The sequence below is a fragment of the Triticum urartu genome, chromosome 7 (genome assembly GCF_003073215.2).
Source record: "Triticum urartu cultivar G1812 chromosome 7, Tu2.1, whole genome shotgun sequence".
Classification (NCBI taxonomy): domain Eukaryota; kingdom Viridiplantae; phylum Streptophyta; class Magnoliopsida; order Poales; family Poaceae; genus Triticum; species Triticum urartu.
In genome coordinates this window covers 163135524-163161475 of record NC_053028.1, presented here as the reverse complement: position 1 = coordinate 163161475, position 25952 = coordinate 163135524, and the positions used below count along the sequence as shown (strand labels likewise).

The window sequence follows — 25952 nt, the reverse complement described above, 5'->3', positions numbered from 1 at the left end:
TTCTTCAGCTCAAAAAGCACGAGAGCTAGTTGGAGATCTTCTCTGAGGCCTCCTCTGAAATGATAAATCATGCTCTTCTCGTCAGGGACGTCTTGCTTAGCGAAACGAGTGAGCTTCTGGAAAATGATGTTATACTGGTAAACAGACAAGCTGCCTTGCTTCAGGTTGCGGAACTCCTCACGCTTGCTCTCAAAAACACTCTGAGGAATGTGGTGAGCTTTGAAGTCTTGGCGGAATTCATCCCATGTAATCACACGACCTCCTCTGGAATCTTTGTATTGCTGATACCACTCTGCAGCTTGGTCTTTGAGTTGGAACGAAGCAAACTTGGCAAAGTCCTCAGGCCTGACGTTGCTGCACTCGAAATGTTTGCAGATATCCACGAGCCAATCATCAGCGTCTGTTGCCTCGACACAGTTACTGAAGGTCTTTGGCTGGTTTGCGAGGAACTGGTTGAGTGTAGCAAACTGATTCTGATTGTTGCCATGGCCTTGATTTCCTTGGTTTCGCTCTTGCAAGAGTTGCATAAGCATCTGCGTGTTGGCATTGGTAGCGGCCATCACAGCTTGCCATGTCTCCGGAGGTGGAGGTGCTGGTGGCGGTTTAGGATTCTGACGCATTGGAGGAGCCATCCTGAAGAGGGTGACATCCGTTAGCATCTTGACAGACATATATTCAAGCTGAATCAAATGGATCGAAATTGCAACATATAGTCTCAACATTCGAACAAAAATGAACGAATGCAATCCAAATTAAATGGTCACACTTCCATAAATTGAGAAGCCACTTAGATAGAGGTAGATGAATAAAACAACAAGGTACGGACATGAACAAATACTTGGTGAGGATTACCCAATCACAAACCAAATATCTGCGGAAGAAATACTAGAGCTACATGAATTCCCACCTATGAAACTCCCGAATTTTCCTACTTATGCAATCAGGTGTTGGGGATACAGGGGAAGCAAAATATCTCACCCAAAGCTAGCAAATCCTACATCCAGCTGTATCCATCCTTCAACACATAACCAAGAAACCATCGGAAATCATTTACCTCAACCTTCGAAAAGCATCTGTTATACAAGTTATGGCAATACTCCCAAACTCCCGCCCCAGTACTGGGTGGCGTCGAGGTTATCTCACCAACAACTGCATAAAAGAGATTTTCGATGTCGGCGAAACTCAGGTATTCTAGAACTGCAACGATAAAATTGTGACGACAACACCTCGGAGCTCAACTCCCCGGGACATTGCCTCAACCCCTAAATGTCAGGAGGCACCAAGAACAATGTTCTCGTCACAAAACCATCGGAACGATTCCAAGATACCCGTGTGATCCTAAAAAAAATTTAGTGAAATTTGAGAAGAGAAGAGTCAAAACTCTACGTCAGAATGCCTCACCAGAGTGACAAAGGTACCGAGGAGTAAAAAGAATCCTACTCTCCGATATATATAAATCCTAAAAGACTCAAAACATTTTTCTAGACTCAACAACGCCAACGATTCGATCAAGCAGGGGGCTCCTAAGTCGGGGAAGGCTCTGATTACCAACTTGTAACGCCCACGATGCGGCTATATCTCCCACGTGTCGAAGCACGACTTAGAGGCATAACCGCATTGTAAGCAATGTCGCAAGAGGGGTAATCTTAACACATCCCATGTAATGAAAAAGAAAAGGGGTACATAGTTGGCTTACAATCGCCACTTCACACAATAGCACAAATATAACATTACAATCATCCAGATACAATCAAGGTCCGACTACAGAACCAAAATAAAGACAACCCCAAATGCATAATTGTTGGGGAACGTAGTAATTTCAAAAAAATTCCTATGCACACGCAAGATCATGTGATGCATAGCAACGAGGGGATAGTATGATCTACGTACCTTGTAGATCGACAACGGAAGCGTTTGGTTGATGTAGTCGAACGTCTCCACGGCCCGACTGATCAAGCACCGAAACTACGGCACCTCCGAGTTCTAGCACACGTTCAGCTCGATGACGATCCCCGGACTCCGATCCAGCAAAGTGTCGGGGAAGAGTTCCGTCAGCACGACGGCGTGGTGACAATCTTGATGTACTACTGCAGCAGGGCTTCGCCTAAACTCCGCTACAATATTATCGAGGACTATGGTGGAAGGGGGCACCGCACACGGCTAAGAATATGATCACGTGGATCAACTTGTGTCTCTAGGGGTGCCCCTGCCTCTGTATATAAAGGCTCAAAGGGGGGAGGCCGGCCGGCCAGGAGAGGCGCGCCAGGAGGAGTCCTACTCCCTCCGGGAGTAGGACTTCTCCCCCAATCCTAGTTGGAATAGATTCATGAGGTGGAAAAGAGAGAGAGAGAAGGAGGAGGGCCGGCCCCTCTCTCCTTGTCCTATTCGGACTAGGGGGGAGGGGCGCGCGCCCAAGCCCTGGCTGCCTCTCCTCTTCTTCCACTATGGCCCATTAAGGCCCATATAGCTCCCGGGGGGTTCCGGTAACCTCCCGGTACTCCGGTAAAATCCCGATTTCACCCGGAACACTTCCGATATCCAAACATAGGCTTCCAATATATCAATCTTTATGTCTCGACCATTTCGAGACTTCTCGTCATGTCCGTGATCACATCCGGGACTCCGAACAAACTTTGGGGTACATCAAAACATATAAACTCATAATATAACCGTCATCGTAACGTTAAGCGTGCGGACCCTACGGGTTCGAGAACTATGTAGACATGACCGAGACACGTCTCCGGTCAATAACCAATAGCGGAACCTGGATGCTCATATTGGCTCCCACATATTCTACGAAGATCTTTATCGGTCAAACCGCATAACAACATACGTTGTTCCCTTTGCCATCGGTATGTTACTTGCCCGAGATTCGATCGTCGGTATCTCAATACCTAGTTCAATCTCGTTACCGGAAAGTCTCTTTACTCATTCCGTAATACATCATCCCGCAACTAACTCATTAGTTGCAATGCTTGCAAGGCTTAAGTGATGTGCATTACCGAGAGGGCCCAGAGATACCTCTCCGACAATCGGAGTGACAAATCCTAATCTCGAAATACGCCAACCCAACAAGTACCTTTGGAGACACCTGTAGAGCACCTTTATAGTCACCCAGTTATGTTGTGATGTTTGATAGCACACAAAGTGTTCCTCCGGTAAACGGGAGTTGCATAATCTCATAGTTATAGGAACATGTATAAGTCATGAAGAAAGCAATAGCAGAATACTAAACGATCATGTGCTAAGCTAACGGAATGGGTCATGTCAATCACATCATTCTCCTAATGATGTGACCCCATTAATCAAATGACAACTCATGTCTATGGTTAGGAAACATAACCATCTTTGATTAACGAGCTAGTCAAGTAGAGGCATACTAGTGACACTTTGTTTGTCTATGTATTCACACATGTATTATGTTTCCGGTTAATACAATTCTAGCATGAATAATAAACATTTATCATGATATAAGGAAATAAATAATAACTTTATTATTGCCTCTAGGGCATATTTCCTTCAGTCTCCCACTTGCACTAGAGTCAATAATCTAGATTACACAGTAATGATTCTAACACCCATGGAGCCTTGGTGCTGATCATGTTTTGCTCGTGGAAGAGGCTTAGTCAACGGGTCTGCAACATTCAGATCCGTATGTATCTTGCAAATCTCTATGTCTCCCACCTGGACTAGATCCCGGATGGAATTGAAGCGTCTCTTGATGTGCTTGGTTCTCTTGTGAAATCTAGATTCCTTCGCCAAGGCAATTGCACCAGTATTGTCACAAAAGATTTTCATTGGACCCGATGCACTAGGTATGACACCTAGATCGGATATGAACTCCTTCATCCAGACTCCTTCATTTGCTGCTTCCGAAGCAGCTATGTACTCCACTTCACATGTAGATCCCGCCACAATGCTTTGTTTAAAACTGCACCAACTGACAGCTCCACCATTTAATGTAAACACATATCCAGTTTGCGATTTAGAATCGTCCAGATCAGTGTCAAAGCTTGCATCAACGTAACCGTTTACGATGAGCTCTTTGTCACCTCCATAAACGAGAAACATATCCTTAGTCCTTTTCAGGTATTTCAGGATGTTCTTGACCGCTGTCAAGTGATCCACTCCTGGATTACTTTGGTACCTCCCTGCTAGACTTATAGCAAGGCACACATCAGGTCTGGTACACAGCATTGCATACATGATAGAGCCTATGGCTGAAGCATAGGGAACATCTTTCATCTTCTCTCTATCTTCTGCAGTAGTCGGGCATTGAGTCTTACTCAACTTCACACCTTGTAACACAGGCAAGAACCCTTTCTTTGCTTGATCCATTTTGAACTTCTTCAAAACTTTGTCAAGGTATGTGCTTTGTGAAAGTCCAATTAAGCATCTTGATCTATCTCTATAGATCTTAATGCCCAATATGTAAGCAGCTTCACCGAGATCTTTCATTGAAAAACTCTTATTCAAGTATCCCTTTATGCTATCCAGAAATTCTACATCATTTCCAATTAGCAATATGTCATCCACATATAATATCAGAAATGCTACAGAGCTCCCACTCACTTTCTTGTAAATACAGGCTTCTCCAAAAGTCTGTATAAAACCAAATGCTTTGATCACACTATCAAAACGTTTATTCCAACTCCGAGAGGCTTGCACCAGTCCATAAATGAATCGCTGGAGCTTGCACACTTTGTTAGCTCCCTTTGGATCGACAAAACCTTCTGGTTGCATCATATACAACTCTTCTTCCAGAAATCCATTCAGCAATGCAGTTTTGACACCCATCTGCCAAATTTCATAATCATAAAATGCGGCAATTGCTAACATGATTCGGACAGACTTAAGCATCGCTACGGGTGAGAAGGTCTCATCATAGTCAATCCCTTGAACTTGCCGAAAACCTTTTGCAAAAAGTCGAGCTTTATAGACAGTAACATTACCGTCAGCGTCAGTCTTCTTCTTGAAGATCCATTTATTCTCAATTGCTTGCCGATCATCGGGCAAGTCAACCAAAGTCCATACTTTGTTCTCATACATGGATCCCATCTCAGATTTCATGGCTTCAAGCCACTTTGCGGAATCTGGGCTCACCATCGCTTCTTCATAGTTCGTAGGTTCATCATGATCTAGTAGCATGACTTCCAGAACAGGATTACCGTACCACTCTGGCGCAGATCTTACTCTGGTTGATCTACGAGGTTCAGTAGTAACTTGATCTGAAGTTCCATGATCATCATCATTAACTTCCTCACTAACTGGTGTAGGCGTCACAGAAACAGTTTTTGTGATGAACTACTTTCCAATAGGGAGCAGGTACAGTTACCTCATCAAGTTCCACTTTCCTCCCACTCACTTCTTTCGAGAGAAACTCCTTATCTACAAAGATTCAAACTTAGCAACGAAGTCTTGCCTTCGGATCTGTGATAGAAGGTATACCCAACAGTCTCCTTTGGATATCCTATGAAGACACATTTCTCCGATTTGGGTTCGAGCTTATCAGGTTGAAGCTTTTTCACATAAGCATCGCAGCCCCAAACTTTCAGAAACGACAACTTTGGTTTCTTGCCAAACCACAGTTCATAAGGCGTCGTCTCAACGGATTTCAATGGTGCCCTATTTAACGTGAATGTGGCCGTCTCTAAAGCATAACCCCAAAATGATAGCGGTAAATCTGTAAGAGACATCATAGATCACACCATATCTAGTAAAGTACGATTACGACGTTCGGACACGCCATTATGCTGTGGTGTTCCGGGTGGCGTGAGTTGCGAAACTATTCCGCATTGTTTCAAATGTAGACCAAACTCGTAACTCAAATATTCTCCTTCACGATCAGATCGTAGAAACTTTATTTTCTTGTTACGATGATTTTCAATTTCACTCTGAAATTCTTTGAACTTTTCAAATGTTTCAGACTTATGCTTCATTAAGTAGATACACCCATATCTGCTTAAATCATCTGTGAAGGTGAGAAAATAACGATATCCGCCACGAGCCTCAACATTCATCGGACCACATACATCTGTATGTATGATTTCCAACAAATCTGTTGTTCTCTCCATAGTACCGGAGAACGGCGTTTTAGTCATCTTGCCCATGAGGCATGGTTCGCAAGTACCAAGTGGTTCCAAAAGTCCATCAGTATGGAGTTTCTTCATGCGCTTTATACCGATATGACCTAAACGACAGTGCCACAAATAAGTTGCACTATCATTATCAACTATGCATCTTTTGGCTTCAACATTATGAATATGTGTATCACTACTATCGAGATTCATCAAAAATAGGCCACTCTTCAAGGGTGCATGACCATAAAAGATATTACTCATATAGATAGAACAACCATTATTCTCTGATTTAAATGAATAACCGTCTCGCATCAAACAAGATCCAGATATAATGTTCATGCTCAATGCTGGCACCAAATAACAATTATATAGGTCTAATACTAATCCCGAAGGTAGATGTAGAGGTAGCGTGCCGACTGCGATCACATTGACTTTGGAACCATTTCCCGCGCGCATCGTTACCTCGTCCTTTGCCAGTGTTCGCTTAATCCGTAGTCCCTGTTTCGAGTTGCAAATATTAGCAACAGAACCAGTATCAAATACCCAGGTGCTACTGCGAGCTCTAGTAAGGTACACATTAATAACATGTATATCACATATACCTTTGTTCACCTTGCCATCCTTCTTATCCGCCAAATACTTGGGGCAGTTCCACTTCCAGTGACCAGTCTGCTTGCAGTAGAAGCACTCAGTCTCAGGCTTAGGTCCAGACTTGGGTTTCTTCTCCTGAGCAGCAACTTGCTTGCTATTCTTCTTGAAGTTCCCCTTCTTCTTCTTCCCTTTACCCTTTTTCTTGAAACTGGTGGTCTTATTGACCATCAACACTTGATGCTCCTTCTTGATTTCTACCTCCCCAGCTTTTAGCATTGCGAAGAGCTCGGGAATTGTCTTATTCATCCCTTGCATATTATAGTTCATCACGAAGCTTTTGTAGCTTGGTGGCAGTGATTGAAGAACTCTGTCAATGACACTATCAACCGGAAGATTAACTCCCAGCTGAGTCAAGTGATTATGGTACCCCGACATTCTGAGTATATGCTCACTGACAAAACTATTCTCCTCCATCTTGTAGCTGTAGAACTTATTGGAGACTTCATATCTCTCAATCCGGGCATTTGCTTGAAATATTAACTTCAACTCCTGGAACATCTCATATGCTCCATGACGTTCAAAACGTCGTTGAAGTCCCGGTTCTAAGCCGTAAAGCATGGCACACTGAACTATCGAGTAGTCCTCAGCTTTGCTCTGCCAGGCGTTCTTAACGTCTGCAGTTGCATCAGAAGCAGGCCTGGCACTCAGCGGTGCTTCCAGGACGTAATTCTTCTGAGCAGCAATGAGGATAATCATCAAGTTACGGACCCAGTCCGTGTAATTGCTACCATCATCTTTCAACTTTGCTTTCTCAAGGAACGCATTAAAATTCAACGGAACAATAGCACGGGCCACGGGCCATCTATCTACAATCAAACATAGACAAGTAAGATACTATCAAGTACTAAGTTCATGATAAATTTAAGTTCAATTAATCATATTACTTAAGAACTCCCACTTAGAAAGACATCCCTCTAATCTTCTAAGTGAACACGTGATCCAAATCAACTGAACCATAACCGACCATCACGTGAAATGGAGTAGTTTTCAATGGTGAACATCAATATGTTGATCATATCTACTATATGATTCACGCTCGACCTTTCGATCTCATGTTCCGAGGCCATATCTGTATATGCTAGGCTCGTCAAGTATAACCTGAGTATTCTGCGAGTGCAACTGGGTTGCACCCGTTGTAGATGAACGTAGAGCCGATCACACCCGATCATCACGTGGTGTCTCAGCACGAAGAACTTTCGCAACGGTGCATACTCAGGGAGAACACTTCTTGATAATTAGTGAGAGATCATCTTATAATGCTACCGTCAATCAAAGAAAGATAAGATGCATAAAAGATAAACATCACATGCAATCAATATAAGTGATATGATATGGCCATCATCATCTTGTGCTTGTGATCTCCATCTTCGAAGCACCGTCATCATCACCATCGTCACCGGCGCGACACCTTGATCTCCATCGTAGCATCGTTGTCGTCTCGCCAATCTTATGCTTCCACGACTATCGCTACCGCTTAGTGATAAAGTAAAGCATCACAGCGCGATTGCATTGCATACAATAAAGCGACAACCATATGGCTCCTGCCAGTTGCCGATAACTCGGTTACAAAACATGATCATCTCATACAATAAAATTTAGCATCATGTCTTGACCATATCACATCACAACATGCCCTGCAAAAACAAGTTAGACGTCCTCTACTTTGTTGTTGCAAGTTTTACGTGGCTGCTACGGGCTTAGCAAGAACCAATCTTACCTACGCATCAAAACCACAACGATAGTTTGTCAAGTTGGTGCTGTTTTAACCTTCGCAAGGACCGGGCGTAGCCACACTTGGTTCAACTAAAGTTGGAGAAACTGTCACCCGCAAGCCACCTATGTGCAAAGCACGTCGGGAGAACCGGTCTCGCGTAAGCGTACGCGTAATGTCGGTCTGGGCCGCTTCGTCCAACAATACCGCCGAACCAAAGTATGACATGCTGGTAAGCAGTATGACTTATATCGCCCACAACTCACTTGTGTTCTACTCGTGCATATAACATCAACATATAAAACCTAGGCTCGGATGCCACTGTTGGGGAACGTAGTATTTCAAAAAAATTCCTACGCACACGCAAGATCATGTGATGCATAGCAACGAGGGGAGAGTATGATCTACGTACCTTGTAGATCGACAACGGAAGCGTTTGGTTGATGTAGTCGTACGTCTCCACGGCCCGACCGATCAAGCACCGAAACTACGGCACCTCCGAGTTCTAGCACACGTTCAGCTCGATGACGATCCCCGGACTCCGATCCAGCAAAGTGTCGGAGAAGAGTTCCGTCAGCACGACGGCGTGGTGACGATCTTGATGTACTACTGCAGCAGGGCTTCGCCTAAACTCCGCTACAATATTATCGAGGACTATGGTGGAAGGGGGCACCGCACACGGCTAAGAATATGATCACGTGGATCAACTTGTGTCTCTAGGGGTGCCCCTGCCTCTGTATATAAAGGCTCAAAGGGGGGAGGCCGGCCGGCCAGGAGAGGCGCGCCAGGAGGAGTCCTACTCCCGGACCTCCGGGAGTAGGACTTCTCCCCCAATCCTAGTTGGAATAGGATTCATGAGGTGGAAAAGAGAGAGAGAGAAGGAGGAGGGCGCCGGCCCCCTCTCTCCTTGTCATATTCGGACTAGGGGGGAGGGGCGCGCGGCCCAAGCCCTGGCTGCCTCTCCTCTTCTTCCACTATGGCCCATTAAGGCCCATATAGCTCCCGGGGGGTTCCGGTAACCTCCCGGTACTCCGGTAAAATCCCGATTTCACCCGGAACACTTCCGATATCCAAACATAGGCTTCCAATATATCAATCTTTATGTCTCGCCATTTCGAGACTCCTCGTCATGTCCGTGATCACATCCGGGACTCCGAACAACCTTCGGTACATCAAAATGCATAAACTCATAATATAACTGTCATCGTAACCTTAAGCGTGCGGACCCTACGGGTTCGAGAACAATGTAGACATGACCGAGACACGTCTCAGGTCAATAACCAATAGCGGAACCTGGATGCTCATATTGGCTCCTACATATTCTACGAAGATCTTTTATCGGTCAGACCGCATAACAACATACGTTGTTCCCTTTGTCATCGGTATGTTAGTTGCCCGAGATTCGATCGTCGGTATTCCAATACCTAGTTCAATCTCGTTACCGGCAAGTCTCTTTACTCGTTCTGTAATACATCATCCCGCAACTAACTCATTTGTTGCAATGCTTGCAAGGCTTTAAGTGATGTGCATTTCCGAGAGGGCCCAGAGATACCTCTCCGACAATCGGAGTGACAAATCCTAATCTCGAAATACGCCAACCCAACATGTACCTTTGGAGACACCTGTAGAGCTCCTTTATAATCACCCAGTTACGTTGTGACGTTTGGTAGCACACAAAGTGTTCCTCCGGCAAACGGGAGTTGCATAATCTCATAGTCATAGGAACATGTATAAGTCATGAAGAAAGCAATAGCAACATACTAAACGATCGGGTGCTAAGCTAATGGAATGGGTCATGTCAATCAGATCATTCACTTAATGATGTGATCCCGTTAATCAAATAACAACTCATTGTTCATGGTTAGGAAACACAACCATCTTTGATTAACGGGCTAGTCAAGTAGAGGCATACTAGTGACACTTTGTTTGTCTATGTATTCACACATGTATTATGTTTCCGGTTAATACAATTCTAGCATGAATAATAAACATTTATCATGATATAAGGAAATAAATAATAACTTTATTATTGCCTCTAGGGCATATTTCCTTCAATAATGTCCCCGATCGCCCCAACTGGGCTCCACTACTGATCGTCTGGAAACGAAACGTAGTATCATCCTGAGTCCTCATCGAACTCCCACTTGAGCTCAGTCGCATCTCCTGGAACGGTATCATCGGTCCCTGCATCTGGTTTTGGAAGTAATTTGTGAGTCACGGGGACTCAGAAATCTCACACCCTCGCGATCAAGACTATTTAAGCTTATAGGTAGGGTAAAAGGTATGAGGTGGAGCTGCAGCAAGCACTAGCATATATGGTGGCTAACATACGCAAATGAGAGCAAGAAGAGAAAGGCAAGGCACAGTCGAGAATCTATGATCAAGAAGTGATCCTAGAACAACCTACGTTCAAGCATAACACGAGACCGTGTTCTCTTCCCAGACTCCGCCGAAAAGAGACCATCACGGCTACACACGCTGTTGATTCATTTTAATTAAGTTGAGTTTCAGGTTTTCTACAACCGGACATTAACAAATTCGCATCTGCCCATAACCGCGGGCACGGCTTTCGAAAGTTCAAATCCCTGCAGGGGTGACCCAACTTAGCCCATCACAAGCTCTCACGGTCAAAAAAGGATATTCCTTCTCCCAGGACGGCCCGATCAGACTCGGAATCCCGGTTTCAAGACATCTTGACAATGGTAAAACTAAACCAGCAAAACCGCCCGAATGTGACGACAAATCCCGATAGGAGCTGCACATATCTCGTTCTCAGGGCACACTCGGATGAGATATTCTACGAGTAAAACCAACCCTCAAGTTGCCCCGAGGTGGCCCCGCAGTCTACTCGGTTCGGACCAACACTCAAAGGTGCACAGGCCCAGGGGGGTTTAAAATAAAGATGACCCTTGAGGAGCATACAACAAAAGTCCCTTACAGACCATAAGCCAAAAGGGATCAGAAAATACAATGGCAACCATGTGAACATAGCAAGTTTCGTTAAAAGATTCAGACTTAGCAGAAAACTGGAACATGGCAAAACAGATTCACGTTGGCATGTTTACGAGCTCGATGCACTCACCACAAGTCATTGCATGAAAAACTAAGCATACACCCAGCAAGTAGACATGAAGGATAAGCTAACCATGGCACGAACACTCTCATAGCATGCACGGATAAACTATAACAACCTCGGCAAAATTGCTTAACATGTAAACAATCTGCCAGGAACATTTTATAGCAAAAGTAGAGCATGATTGAGTCATGCTACGGTGCTTCATAATTGCAAACAAAGACATGGATGGATAGAGCATAACAATATCTCAAAATCATTCTTAGTGAACATGGTCAAAAGAGGCATGGATCACTCTGTAGCAACAAGAATACATGGCATAAAAATATTATCAGGGAAAAGACTTAGAAGATTTCAAAGTCGCTAAAATCAGCAACATCACGAGAGCTACTTTGCATGCTCGTGCTATTCACCACAAAGATCACAAAAATACATGGCATACACCCTTGTAAATATGGCATGGCATACTTCAAAACTCATGTAGGGCTCAAGATCATAGGAGGCACACATTAAACATGGCAAAAATGACAAATGTCCAATATCTGATAAGAATCTGAAACTAACATTGCATAGCACTTTTGCAACAGTATTTAGGGTATCAAGATGAACTCAAATGAACATGGTGCAATGGAATGAAATAAAGTACACATCAAGGTGAACAATTTGATATGCTACACGCCCAAAACGGAGCCACGGATGAAAAGTTATGGCATGATGAAATATGCTAAAAATATGAAAACTTAGGGCAAAAGTCAACCCTAATCTCAGATCCAGATCGGGGCACGCGAACCGAGGACGACCGGAGCTCTCGCCGGAGTGGAGGGGAGGAGGCGGATCCGGCCGGGGAAGTCGCCGGCGAGGACGGGGAGCGGCGAGGCGGCGCCGGTCGGTGACGGGGTGGCGAGCGGGCGGCGGGGCCGACGTAGGGCGGCGCGGGCGCGGCGAGGCGGCGGTCGCCAGCGAGGGCGGCAGGCGGCGGCGCGGCGGCTGAAGGCGGCGGGGTCGATGCGCGGGCGAGCGAAGGCGGCGGCGGGCGCGCGGGCCAGGGAGGGCCCGACGCGGGCTCGACGGGCCGGCGATGTGGGGTGCGAGCGGCGGCGAATGGGGAGGTGCCACATGGCGGCGGCGGCGCGGGTCGGACACGTCCGGCCGGCTGATTTTTGTCCGGCGGCGCGAGGAGGGGGAGAGGTTAGGGTTTCATCCGGAATTTGGAATGGGGAGGACATATTTATAGGTAGAGGGAGCTAGGAGGCTCCAAATTGAGCACGGTTTTCGGCCACGCGATCGTGATCGAACGACCGAGATGATGGAGGGGGTTTAGGTGGGTTTTGGGCCACTTTGGAGAGATGTTGGGCTGCAACACACACGAGGCCTTCACGGTTCCTCGGTTAACCGTTGGAGTATCAAACGAAGTCCAAATGACACGAAACTTGACAGGCGGTCTACCGGTAGTATACCAAGGCCGCTTGGCAAGTCTCGGTCCAATCCGAGAACGTTTAGCACCCGCACACGAAAAGAGATAAAAGGGGACACCGGAGGACATAGGAGCGCCGGAATGCAAAACGGACAACGGGGAAAATGCTCGGATGCATGAGACGAACCCGTATGCAAATGCGATGCACATGATGACATGACATGAGATGCATGACAAAGACAAAAGCAACACGGAGACAAAATCCAACAACGAGGAATCTCATAACTTAGTGCCGAAAATGGCAAGAGTTGGAATACAAATATGTCAGGTTACATACGGGGCGTTACAGTCGGGCAGGGCGCCGCCGCTCCTCCACCGTCGTATCCACCCAGCCCATCGCCGGAGTGGTCTGGCCACGCCCAAGACCTCCTCCTTCGCACGAAAGGCGTTGACGCCTCCTCGTGCTACTCCACGCGCGGCACGCCGGAGCTCGCGGCGCTCGCGACTAGGCTCATCAGGGGGTTGCACTAGAAGATTCCTTATGGTGGGGACCACTTTGAAGCATGACTAAGCTTGCAGACAAGGCCATCGTGACGCGGTAGGGCTAGCTCCGCATCCTCGACGGCGCGCGCATACTCTATTTCACCACGCGGGCACGAACACTAGGTGTTCGTTGAAATGCCTAACATAGAAAAAGGACCGGGAAGAGATGCTGACATGTGGGACCCACCTATAATAACTGTCAATTTAACTGTAAAAATAAACAGGGTTGACTTTGCTGCAACGTCATACCTGACACGTGCGTCTCGCATGTCATAAATAGGTTTAAAATTGTAAAAACGATGATCAACACGACCTGGTAGTTTTTTGTCATAAAATTAGTACTAAACTAGAGTTTTCGGTTTTTCAAAAGTGGTAGTTTAGTGGGACACATACGCCAAATTAAGTACTTATTTTCTATACATTCAATTTGGAAGAATAACTAATTAGCAGAATAATTTTTCTTTCCCCCTTACAAACGACTAGAGAAAGCCTTGCTCCCCTTGATCTTCACCGGCGAGCCTGTGGATTCGCCCCCCTCCGCCTGCCGCTCCGGCGGCCGGTGGCGGGGAGGAGATTTCTGGTGCCATGTCGTGCGTCCGAAACGGTGATATTTGGTGTCAAATTCTTCAGATCGATTCAAGAATTCAACGGCGACGACTGCGGCTTCGGAACGCTGATCCTTAGGGGCACGGGCATGAAGACTTCCTGGCTGTCATCTACAAGGTCAGGCCGGCTCCGGCATGGAGTGGCGACAGCGACAGCGGCGCGTCGGCGACTTGTTCTGGCGACAACAATTGTCGTTCGGTGGTCCATGAACCTCGATATAATTTTTATTATATTTGAGGTGTTTTGTATTTCCGATGAATCTTTATAATAGATTTGATTTCTTTCGATTTTTTTGGAAGAATAACAACCTGTCGTTGTTTGGAAACAACCCGTACACAAGGTAAACCACCACCTGGCCGTACCCAATCAATAACATTTTCTTTAGAAAAAAAAGAAGTGAAATTACTGCAGAGTGCTTGCCTGCTTCCATCCATGCTCCTTTCCATCAATTTTTATCCAACGGTTTTTTCCTTTTCGTATAGTAATATGTGCCTTCTTTATATCATAAAGATAGTACAAATCACATTGACACTAACATGACAAAATAGAAAAAAGACAATATATTGTAGGCTTTACATAAAGGAGCACCAATCAAGAACGAATAATCCCCGAAACTTGACATCATTGCTCGTTACCTGCCTCTGGCATCATCAAATCAGCCACCAAAGAAAAAAGGAACACCAATCAAGAAAAAAAATTACAACTAAGAACGAATAATCCTTAAGCTTGACACCATCGCCAGTTACCTGTCTCTGGCATCATCAAATTAGTCACCAAAGAAAAAATTAATAGATCACCACCTCACCCGAGCTCGACACGGCTCCATCGCTGATATGCAGCTTTGTAGACCTCCAAGGTGGCTCACCATAGGCAAATCCATTGTCGTTGAATGAATCACACCATGGCAACACCGCGGACACATCATCAAACACCATATCTGGCACCCCTGCACGACTAAAACGCCGGAGGAAGAAATCATACCTGCCAACCACCAACCACAAACCCAACACACGATCCATCTTCCAGATGTTGTTCATGCAGACTAAAATCTACATCCGCCCTCGACTACCTCCAAACTCCGCGTCGACGCTGAACCAGGCGTCGTCGCAATGGCGGAGACCGAGGACACAAATCCGCCATAAAGATGCCGCCGCCGGGACATCCCCTCTTGGACAGGCTAGTTCCCAAATCCATCACCGACCATAGAGCTAATCGCCATGTCAGGAAGGAATTGGAGCTTTTTTATTCAACGTCGCCGCCTCCGCTGAAGCCAAGATGCCGAACGACCCGAAACCTAAGCTATTAGGGCCTTGAAATCTAAAGCTACGTGGTCCGCACACGAGGGATCTGGCGACCCCCTCACTTCTGATGAGACCGTTAGTGAAGGGGAGCCACTGGAGGATGGCGCCGGAAGATTGGCCTCTCTTGATAGCGGCTAGGATTCCACTCGCCTGGCTCCCGAGAGGAAAATAATATATATATTTTTCATCTAAGGAAAAGTTTGAACTTTGTTCATCCAAACAGCCGCAAACTTTTCTTTCCCCGGCGTCTCTTTTCTTCCAAAAACAAATCACGGTCTCTTTTCCCTTCTCTGACAGCCGACCATGGGGAGCGGAGCGGTGGCATCCTGTGTACCAGCCACGGCCATGTCGCCTTGATCTCGGTCTGCACCCGTCGCCGCCCCTTCTCCTTTCCCCTCGCCAGCCACTTCTCCCCGCCGCCAAACCAGGCTGACGTAGCACGAGCTCGGGATTGAATCGGACCAGACCCGGGTCGCGTCCTCGAGCAGGAGGTCGACGTGAGGGACGAGCCGCCCCGTCGCACTGCTGGCCTGCGGAGGTGGTGCCGCCCCCATCCCGGATACCGAGAATGCCGGGTCCTGGAGTTGCCTGCGATGGGGGCGTGGATGGTGGATCTCGGCGGCCGCGGGGACAGTGGAGGTGGGGGCGAGGGAGGCCGTGCCGCCGGCCAAGAGGAGGCAGGTGGTGGCCGTGCCGTCCTTGAAGACCGCGACGGCGGCGGAGGCCATCCAGCGGCTCTTCAAGCTGTGCCGCGCCGTATTCACGGCCCTGGTCCGCGCATGCTCGGTACCATAGCTCACCCTGCCGGAAATGGGAATGGCCTGCACAAAATTGATGTCGTGTATTTGGTTGAATCGACTGAATTTTAATTAGCTCATGGTGGTGATTTTTGCAGACATGATGAGGCCACCAGGAATTCTGTAAGTTCAAACATGGAACATACTAGAGTATTCTGACATTTATCATAGTCACCAGGAATTCTGTAAGTTGTATTGTGTAATGACTATGATATGTAAATACTGAACAACACTCAATGTCCATTACTGTTACAGGCCTAGGCACACACAAAAAGGCTCCACAAAAGTGGCTTTACTGTGATGAGCCTTGCAGCTCTGAGCAGCTTGCAAACACCAGTAACAGTAAGCACCTCCAGCTCCAGGACGAGCTATAATTTGTTCCAGTACGAAGGATTCCTTTTGTACAATTTCTGAATGCATGATATACTTATCTACTTTAAATTGCAGGCTGAGGCCAGCACAATGGAAAAGAGCAGGTCAGTGGCTGATATAAAGAGCTCTATTTTGATATGTCTAGTTACTTCATGTACCAGGCGTAAGGCTAGTAGAACTAAATGATTCATAAGCTCTATCATAGTATCGTAAACGAAGCAATCGATTTGACAAGCAATGAAAGGAGATCATGAAGAGTAAGTATACTTTTGGTCCTTGAGATTCATCACAGACGTCATGGTTCCCAGGACAAATGTTTGGAGAAGCCATGTAGGAAACAAAATGCCCGTCTCCTTCGGCCCCTAGGTCGCTTGATACTTGCTTTTTGCCTCTGCCTGATGTCCGTTTGTGGATTAGCAGAGGTTTTTGTGTTCAGCCAAAACCTGTATTTTCCGTGTTGGCGTCAAAATAGTGAGATTGGCGTCCTTTTTTTCGTCAGGATTTAATGTGGCGCCAATATTGCAGGGCATTTCTTTGGCTGGAAAAGGGATGAAAAGAACTGCTTTAATTTCAGAAATCAGAAAATTAAAGCAAGTTTCAGAAAATTGGCGGGGAATTGGGGACCGAATCGGATTCAGAAAAAGGAAACCGTCCGTGTCTCTATTTGGAAATTTGACGCGTCCTCCGTCGCCTGCAAGTCCATCGCCTATAAATATCAGCACATCCTCGCCTCCACACCACCTTTCTCTATCCCAGATCCCAATCGCCTGCCCTGCCCTCGATCGGCATCAACCCTTCCTAGCTAGAAGCAGCAGCAGATAGGGCAGCCGCCGGCCAGCTGCAGGATGGAAGGGCTCGACGTCTTCCAGCACTACCGTCTGAATCCTACGGATGTGGACGCCGTGACTTACTACCTCCCACGCCTCATCGCCGGCCAGCCGCATGGCGCCGAGAAATTCATCCACCACGTCGACATCTACAGCTGCGAGCCCAAGGATCTCGCCGCCAAGATTGCGCCCGTGCCGCAAGCCGCGAGCAGCGGCGACCGCTTCTTCTTCACCACGCGCAAGAGCAAGAACGGAAGCAAAACCCAGAGCGTGCGCACCGCCGGCGGCGGCACCTGGACCGTCAACGCCACCACGGCCGTCAAGCACGCGGGGGTCGAGGTCGGTGAGAGGAAGAACCTGTCCTTCAGGAAGAAGGGCAAGTCCACCGGCTGGGTCATGGAGGAGTACCGATGCTTGCTGCCAGAGGCCACTGTCGCCGACGGGGTGAAGGTGTTTTGCAAGATCCACTTGGCTCAGCATCCTCCTGACGCGGCCCGTCAAGAATCGGCCGCGTACATGCTTCAAGAACCGCAACGAGAGCCCGTGACTGTGAGCACGCACGCACAGAAGAGGCCAGCAACGGCTGCCACCGCCGATCCTCATCCGTCGCGCCCGAACAAGAGGATGCGAGGAGCAGTCCCCGTCCCGGCACCTGCCACACCGTCGTTCTTGATGTATGATGAGGCAGCCAGAGCAATGTATGGCCCGCTGGCTCGTACCAACTTCCCTGTTCAGGATGCTGTGGCTGTACCAGTGGCAATCGAAGGTGCTTCAGCATCATGCGAGTTCACTACAACATCCTACCACTCGGACGTCGCTTCTTCCTCACATGATATGCAGCGACAAGCTCAAGCTCCTGCTATTTCGTCTCAGTCAGATGTGCTGGAGTCTGTCAAGCATTACAGCCAACAACAGATGATTGTTCCTGAGGCTGGCTCAAGCATTGCAAGGAGCACATCTGAAGAGGATGTCTTTGAGCCATTGGAGCCTGTTTCCAATTTGCTGGATGAGGAGGCAGATGGTTTTGACCTTGAAGAACTAATGAGAATGATGGAAGACGACCCAACTGAAGTTGAGCCGGTCACTGGAGCCAGCACTGGCGTGGAGATGGGCCAACAGGAACCTCTGTACCTGGATACCTTGGACCAAGGCAGGCTGGAGGACATGCTGCAGTCCGATTGCCCTTACCCAATGTGGTGGAGATCAGAGGACGGGGCCATGCACAACCCAGCCTCCCATGATGCTGACAAGGAGAAGAGGTACAATGCCGCGTCGGATCTTGACGCTCCATCGCTTCAGGGACACGACCACTTGTTCAAACCGCGGCCGTGCTTCTTCGATCCATTTGAAGCAGCGTTGAAGGCCGAAGAGGCGCTCGAGAAGGAGAAGAGGGACAATCTTCACGCTGGACCGCTTGGAGGGCACAACAACTTCTTCTCGTCTGCAAGTGTCCATTAAGTCCGATGTTGAAATTGTTTTCAAAGTGTATATGAGGATACTCGTTGGCTGATATGTTAGTTCGTCCTTGTACGATCGCCACAGATGTACCTCTGAGCAATTTGCTCCACTTGTTCATGCAAGCTAAAACTGTTGTTGTTCTTCTTTTTGCTCCTGTGATGGATTTTTTTCTTCTGAACCTTGTGTTCGCTCCTGCGCTAGTACTACTTCATTTGCTCTGTTTCCTGTGATGGAAAATGTTAAGGCCTCTTTTGGTTCATAGGATAGGATTATCATAGGAATAGGAATCTTGTAGGAAATGAGATGACATGTATCTCAAATCCTATGAGTAGGAATAGAAAATAAGATGTCATTTGGTTGACACCAAAGGAATTTTTCCATTGAGTCTAGGCTCTTTTTTATTTTCCTATGAAATGTGGAGGATAGGAACCAATCCTATGTAGGAATAGGAATCCATTCCTATAAACCAAAGGGCTCTAAAGGAAAAAATCCTATAAGAATCCTATCCTCTAGAATTCCTATGAAATTCCTCTAAACCAAAGGAGGCCTTAAAAAGTGCTCTTATCTCTTTGTATTAGGCTCAGATAAGCAAGCATGATGCAGTTATGATCTGGGCAACCGCAGATAAGTAGTACTCCCTCCGTCCGGAAATACTTGTCATTAAAATGAATAAAAGGGGATGTATCTGGATGTATTTTAGTTCTAGATACATCTCTTTTTATCCATTTTGATGACAGGTATTTTCGGACGGAGGGAGTAGTAACTTTGTTTGTAAATCAAAACTGTTTCACTGCTCGTGATAATCTGCAGAACAACTTCAAGTTCATAAGTCGCAGAGCAAATTCAAGTTGTGGCAAAAGAAAATGTTATGTCTATTTTGCATTGCTGAATTCATGTCTTTTATTATCAAGTATCAACTAACAAAGCCTGGTCCTTCTGGGAGATGCAATGTATTTAAAAAGTTCACTGAATCATCAAAATATTTCTGGTCAAACAATCCTTATTTGGCAGCCTGCCAGTTGAAACATATACAGACCTCAAGGCAGCAACTGACGCATGTCCATGTCTGAAGTCTGAACCGTGTTGCTTTCAGAAATGTTACAGTGAATGGACTTTGAGTTTAAGCTCCTTATCCCACTGGTCTAGAGCTCTAGTCCAATTAGCTTGTTTAGACTCCTCAAATGCAGAATTCAGGTCAGGCAAGTGCACGTAATTACTATAGTACTGTACAAGTTTAGACCATCTTGTGTACGGTCAGTTCCATTGTGGTCCGTTGTGTTTGTTGTTCGGTTCGGTTTGGTTTGGTTTCGGCTTGGTGATTCCTTGTTAACCCAGGACAAGAAGTCGCTTCCGTACTAGTACTTCTTCTGCTCTGTTTCCAGATGGATATATGCATTACCTTTTCCCGAAGAAATCAGGAAAGTTGGTCGAAAATCGAAAATTTCTTGTTGACCCAGGACAAAATCTGTGCAAGGTCCAGTTCTTCAGGCCAAGCGAGAAGCATGCAAGATCACTTTTTAGTGACCTAGTACATCTTAGGTTTGTTTACAAAAGGGGGTAGAAGTTTATAAGAGTACATCATCCCATGGTCTCTAGAAGAGAACATCTTTCATCGACAAATGAATAGCCAGAGTGGATCGCCAAAGCCCAAAGGCAACGCAAACAAATCTAATAATATCCAACTCTCAACCCAGAGACGATATACAATACTTGCATTAACCAACGTACATGACATTTCAGACTCAAGAATACGCAGATGAAATCTACATATGCACAAGCGCTAGGGCATTTGGACTGCTTTTCTCTAAGTCGCCAAAAAAAATAAAATTCCGCGAGGGTAAAAACATGATTTACCACTATACACTCTTGCATAAGGCTGGCGAAAAGAATGAGTAGCCATGGGACCCGTCACTACTCGATAACAACGTCCCTCGCCACCATGTCCCTGTTCACGATAAGCTTCCCATCTTCATCCCTGGTGAAAAGCTTGTCAACCAGCTCATCCCAGCTGGTCCTTCCTGCAGATTTTGGTTCTGATGAAGTCGCCTCGCTGTGAGTATCGGAAGATGAAGCGCCCTCATGGGTTTCCTCTTCAGAGATGTCTATCGCATGAGGAACATCCAAGGTTTTCGCCCTGTGGAGCGCATTCTTGTGTTCTTCCTTGAAACTTTGCAATCTCTCCATCTTTTGTTCAGCAGGTGGAGTTGTTGCCTTCTCTTTTTCCTTCATTAGCTGCACAAAGACATAGCTATAATCATAAATAAAGAAATAAATATCGCCTCTGAAATGGAAGAAATCGATGCTCCAACCAACAATTGCAAGTTCTAACGAATCGTATTACTATGTTTCAGCCAATGGAAACAAGCTACAAATACCAAGAAATAACGGTTAATTTGGCACGCCAATATGCATCAACAGTGTTGCACATAAAGAGCTTGTTTACCATGTATGTCTAAACAATTCGGTCAATTGTTCCATTCTATTCCATGGATGATGTGCATTATGTCCTACAGAAAACCATGACGCTAACTCGAATTTAATTTATCTCTCACTGAAACCAAGTGTGCAGAAGAAAAGGTAATATAAGAAAAATAGAAAGGAAAAGGATAAGGTTAGTTTGGTTTGTACCCATACCCTACCAACTTTCTGGTCTGGTTTTTGGCAACTCCCATGCCCCTTTGGCCACTTCCAATGCAATCTGCTGACATAGTTGACCAAAACATGGGCAGCCAAAACCTTTGCTAGCCAAAATTTTGGAGGGATTGGCCTGGGCACCACCAAAACACACCCTAAATTTAGAAGGCTCTGAACATGTACAGTCAACTTCCAGTTACCCATTCAAAACCTAAATGTGGAAGGCTCTCAAACATGTACGCCCAACTACAAGTTAACAATTCCAAACTTAAGTGCAGAAGGCGTCAGAAATCCATAGATCATTATTTATTTGTATACCGTCACTTGGAGAAGCAAGGAAAATCACTTGGTGCCCGGCCATTGTTTTTGTGTATGGAAAACCTATTAGTTGAAGCCTAAAACATAGCACTTAGGTTAACCCTTTTGTGCTTAAGCTAAGACGAAAGCCCAATGTGAGGGTGGCGGGCAGGGGGAACACATGTTAGGACGCATACCCACGCATGTAATCCATAATATCACTAAAAAGGCCCAAGCATAATACATATTGCATAATATCACATTGACATGCAAGACTGGATTTAGAAACCAAATAATTATGCCATCACTCTGAAGCTCATGGTTCACAAGCTGTGACAAGTGCACGTACCTCTAAAGCCAAGGCTGATTCTCGCTCAATCCAAATAATGCCATGATCAGCAGTGGTACTGCACGATAACACAATATGCTCAAACCGTCCTTCCACTGGAATAGCAGTTCTCACCTCAGGTGGGTATCTTGCACAGCTACAAATTAGTAATAGTTATGTTATCATATTCTCCAAGTGTGACAGTTATTAGAAATCTCTTAAACTTTCACTATTTTATAATCTTCGTATGTAAAGAGTACAGAAACAAAAAAAAAATCGCTCACAAAGAAATTTATCGGTCATGCAAATATTACAGACTGTAACGGGATCATCTCTTTGATTTGCATGATACCTCAAAACACAATTTATTTTTAAATGTAGGATTGACATGAATCCTATAGGATTGAATACCACATGACTTTGCACACGAATGGTATCTTTTCAAGAGGTATTAGTCAGTATAATTTTTCATATGAATATGGTGCAAAGAAACTCTTAGGAAAAAAATCATAGGGTACAATCTTTTAAGTTATAAATGAAACTACCACGTAGGAGAAGTTCTTGAGGATGAGAATCCTCCGAAAGTCCTCAAAGAGGCCTGGCATGATTACTTTTCCATATAAAACTGATTTTCTAACTAATGTGATGAAAAAGATAGTCACCTTTGTCATATGAATTTTGAAATGTTTGTCGTGGACCATGCTTCAGCATTCTATACTTCTTTTTTCAACTGTTATACCTTTATTTTATTATGTTCATAGTTTACGAAATTCATTTCACTGACCTGGAAGGCTACACAAAATGAATCTGAGGAATCTTGCTTTGCTTAGTCTAAACAATCAACGTAAAAGCATACACCGATATATATATATTTTTTTTTCATCATTTTAAAAATGTGTGGAATAAAACAGCAGTGGGCGAAACCATTAACGGCTAGAACTTCCTAGCTCTGGAAGAACAAAGTGCTGAAACTTTGTTGCTTGCTTTTCCAAAAATCATGATGACTGAATCCTTTTTCTATAGTATAAAAAGGCTTAATGAACCAGCACACACAGCCTGAAACTTCCTTGTGCTAGACAAACAGTGAATAACAGGTTCATCGTTTACAGCATACCAACATGACTTAACTAATAACTAGCAGCAACTATCCAAGCGCATCAATTACCTGCAAAATTTCCTCTCGACGATATGATACATCCGACCAGGAGCATACAATCTTCTTGGATCTTTAAACTTTTTCTTGTCTTGTTTAAATGTATCTCTCAAGCAAAATAGGAATAACAAGCAGGGCAAGCTGTCCAAAGCAATTATGAAAAATTCCATTATTCCATACTATTTTACTGGCGGAAAGTTGAACTACATGGAGAAAGTTAACAGGGGACTTACCAGAATATAGAGCCGAAAATATATTCCAATGGTGTTGGTGTTCTTGGCAAAAAATCATCCTGGCAAAAGACATTGTATGGTGATAAAATGAGTATCCGATGGTACTACTATGTGATTAGTGCCACAGATGGTAACTTCTGAGGTTACAACAACTAGATAGGATCGGTTTTTGAAAGTCAGCATTTTATTGATTAAGCAATAAAGTCATACAAGGTCTCCCGGATACAATCTGGAACAGAATGAAAAACACACAACAAAACCAGAATTCAGTTAAGTTCACGAGCTATTCACCTGTTCGGAATCAACGAATTTCACAAAGGAAATAGTACCACATCCAATAAATCAATTTCAACATATAGCAGTGGGACAAGTTCAAGCACCACAAATACCACATTATGTGGTCAGGCGTGCGATCCAAATTTCCATTTCCAGACATACACCTTGTACCAATTACAGATTATCATGTTGAATTAATTGATTTTTCAAAAAATAATGTAGAATGAGTCGAATTCACCCAACAACATGTCAAACAGTTAACTTAGTTGATCTCCATATCAGTCATAAGCCGATATCAGTTAACCTCATATGAGCTACCTTTCTTAAGTACAGCGGTTAAAGGATATTTTACTGTAAACTGTCAGCTAGCTTTTAGAAGAACAACAGTAGGAAAGGGTACTCTGCTGTATAATCTTATTCTATCAGCGGGAGTACCTTTCTTCACAACACAATTCCCGCTGCCTAATTCCTAACGTTCGGCACAATCAAACTAGTTAAGCTTTCACAGACATTCCAAGCACGCCACAAGCAAAGCACATTTGACCAAATCGTTCCCCCTCCTCTCACCCCAACAATTCTAATTTCCAATTGTCCGGCTCGAAATTTTCCAATAGTCAAAATATTCAGAGGCAGCAAAATTGAACAGGTAGGTAATGGTTGACCACGGGGCAGCTGGTACCTGCAACACGATAGAGTAGATCACGTCGGCGTACTTGACGGCGAGGTTGAGCGACATGCACCGGGCCGGCGCGAGCGCGTAGCAGCGTATGTGGCTCCTGGGAATATTGCCGAACGCCTTGCGGTTGTTGACCACCAGCACCGTCATGAGCGCGGCGATTCCGGAGCCGAGCGAGTGCCCAGCGAAGATGAGCTTGCAGTCGGGCCCCTGCTGGCGCAGCAGCTCCCGCAGCGTCTCCGTCTCCCTCTCCAGTATGAACTGGGCCGCCTTGAGCAGGCCGTGGTGCACGTAGCCGCCGTCGAACATCTGCATCCCGAGCTTGTTGTCCATCAAGACCTGCAACGAACGGGCGAATCGAACGGGTTCACATTCCGTTCCCGCGGAGATGAAATTCACCCTGGGCTGCTGGAATCGGGGATGCGAAGCGGGACCTTGTAGTCGGCGTTGCGGACGAGGTTGAGGCCGCGGACGGCGAGGACGACCTCGTTGCGGCGGCGGTCGACGTAGACGAGGTAGGGCGGGCAGGCGGTGCCGACCTCGTCGTAGGTGGTGCGCTTGTGGACGCCGGCGCCGTCGATCTGGGTGTAGCCGCGGGTGGCCGGCATGAGCTTGGGGTTGTCGAGGTCGTCGGAGATGGCCATGATGATCTGGCAGATGCGCGGGACGGGCTCGAAGTCGTCGGGCGAGGCGGGCGGCCAGGTCTCGCTGTCGTAGGCGCCGATGTAGGTGAGGCGCTTCCACGCCCAGCGCACGCACCCCACGCACAGCACGCACTCCAGCCCGCACGACACCGACATGGCTAGCCGCCTCCCCGCGGCGCGCCGGCGCTAGGCCTCGGAGGAAGGCGCGCTCGAGCTGCTGGCTCTGCTTGGCGGGGCGCCTCCACGGCGCGGCGCGGTCTATGTGGTGGTCGCCTCGTCTCCCTCCGCCAGCCGAGCCGCCGCTGTTTTTCTATTGGATTGCTTGCCTTGGTTGTTCCGGAAGCGACGAGGTTGAGCTGGAGCGGTGGCGGTGGGCCGGTGGCGATGGTGGTGGGGTGGGGTGGGGGAGGAGTGATGTGAGATGCCGCTGCGCTGTGCGCGCACTTGGGGCGGGGGGTCGGGTTTTGGTCGCCTTTTCAACGCGGCTGCGCCAGCGCTCCGCGGGCGAGGCCGAGGACCGCCGAGGATTGGTCATTGGTCTAAAACGGCAGGAGGAGACGACCAGCTGGCGTTGCTTCTCCGAAACTTCTGGCTCACCTTCTCACCCGTGTCCATTCGCATTTACACAGGAGGCTGGATTTCTCCGATGGGAGGATGTCGTAATTTCGTGGTAGTGTATGGGATATAGGGCCAGTTCTTTTCGCCCTATAATTCTAGAGAATTACGATTCTCAAAACTGCCCATAGAATTGTCTGTTCAGTTCTTTTCTGTAATTCCAACTTGTAATTGTTGTATGAAGTCGCTCGGTCGAGCTGGCCGAGTGACATATTGGCTGTAATTTGAGTCCCCAATAGGGGTAGCAGTTCAAACCGAACAGT

General features: G+C 46.4%; 2 protein-coding genes across 5 annotated transcripts; one reads left to right on the top strand and one right to left on the bottom strand.

Moving 5' to 3' along the window:
* Positions 1-15597: 15597 nt before the first annotated feature.
* Positions 15598-19011, top strand: LOC125523423. Of its 4 annotated transcripts, none has more exons than XM_048688459.1 (5): positions 15599-16165; positions 16275-16299; positions 16432-16518; positions 16624-16652; positions 17074-19011. In XM_048688459.1, exon 5 carries the CDS (start codon positions 17394-17396, stop codon positions 18831-18833), a length of 1440 nt encoding a protein of 479 aa, XP_048544416.1. In that variant the 5' UTR covers positions 15599-16165; positions 16275-16299; positions 16432-16518; positions 16624-16652; positions 17074-17393; the 3' UTR covers positions 18834-19011. The 4 variants fall into 4 exon arrangements, with proteins under 4 accessions (XP_048544417.1, XP_048544416.1, XP_048544418.1 ...); XM_048688461.1 differs by having other exon boundaries at positions 16275-16361; XM_048688460.1 differs by having other exon boundaries at positions 15598-16361.
* A 1489-nt stretch (positions 19012-20500) lies between these two features.
* LOC125523422 lies at positions 20501-25548 on the bottom strand. Its single transcript, XM_048688457.1, has 6 exons — positions 24865-25548; positions 24434-24769; positions 23479-23537; positions 23258-23386; positions 22114-22249; positions 20501-21065 (listed from the first exon to the last, which is right to left on the bottom strand). The coding sequence occupies exons 1-6, from the start codon at positions 25228-25230 to the stop codon at positions 20745-20747; spliced, it is 1347 nt and encodes a 448-aa protein (XP_048544414.1). The 5' UTR covers positions 25231-25548; the 3' UTR covers positions 20501-20744.
* Positions 25549-25952: the final 404 nt, after the last annotated feature.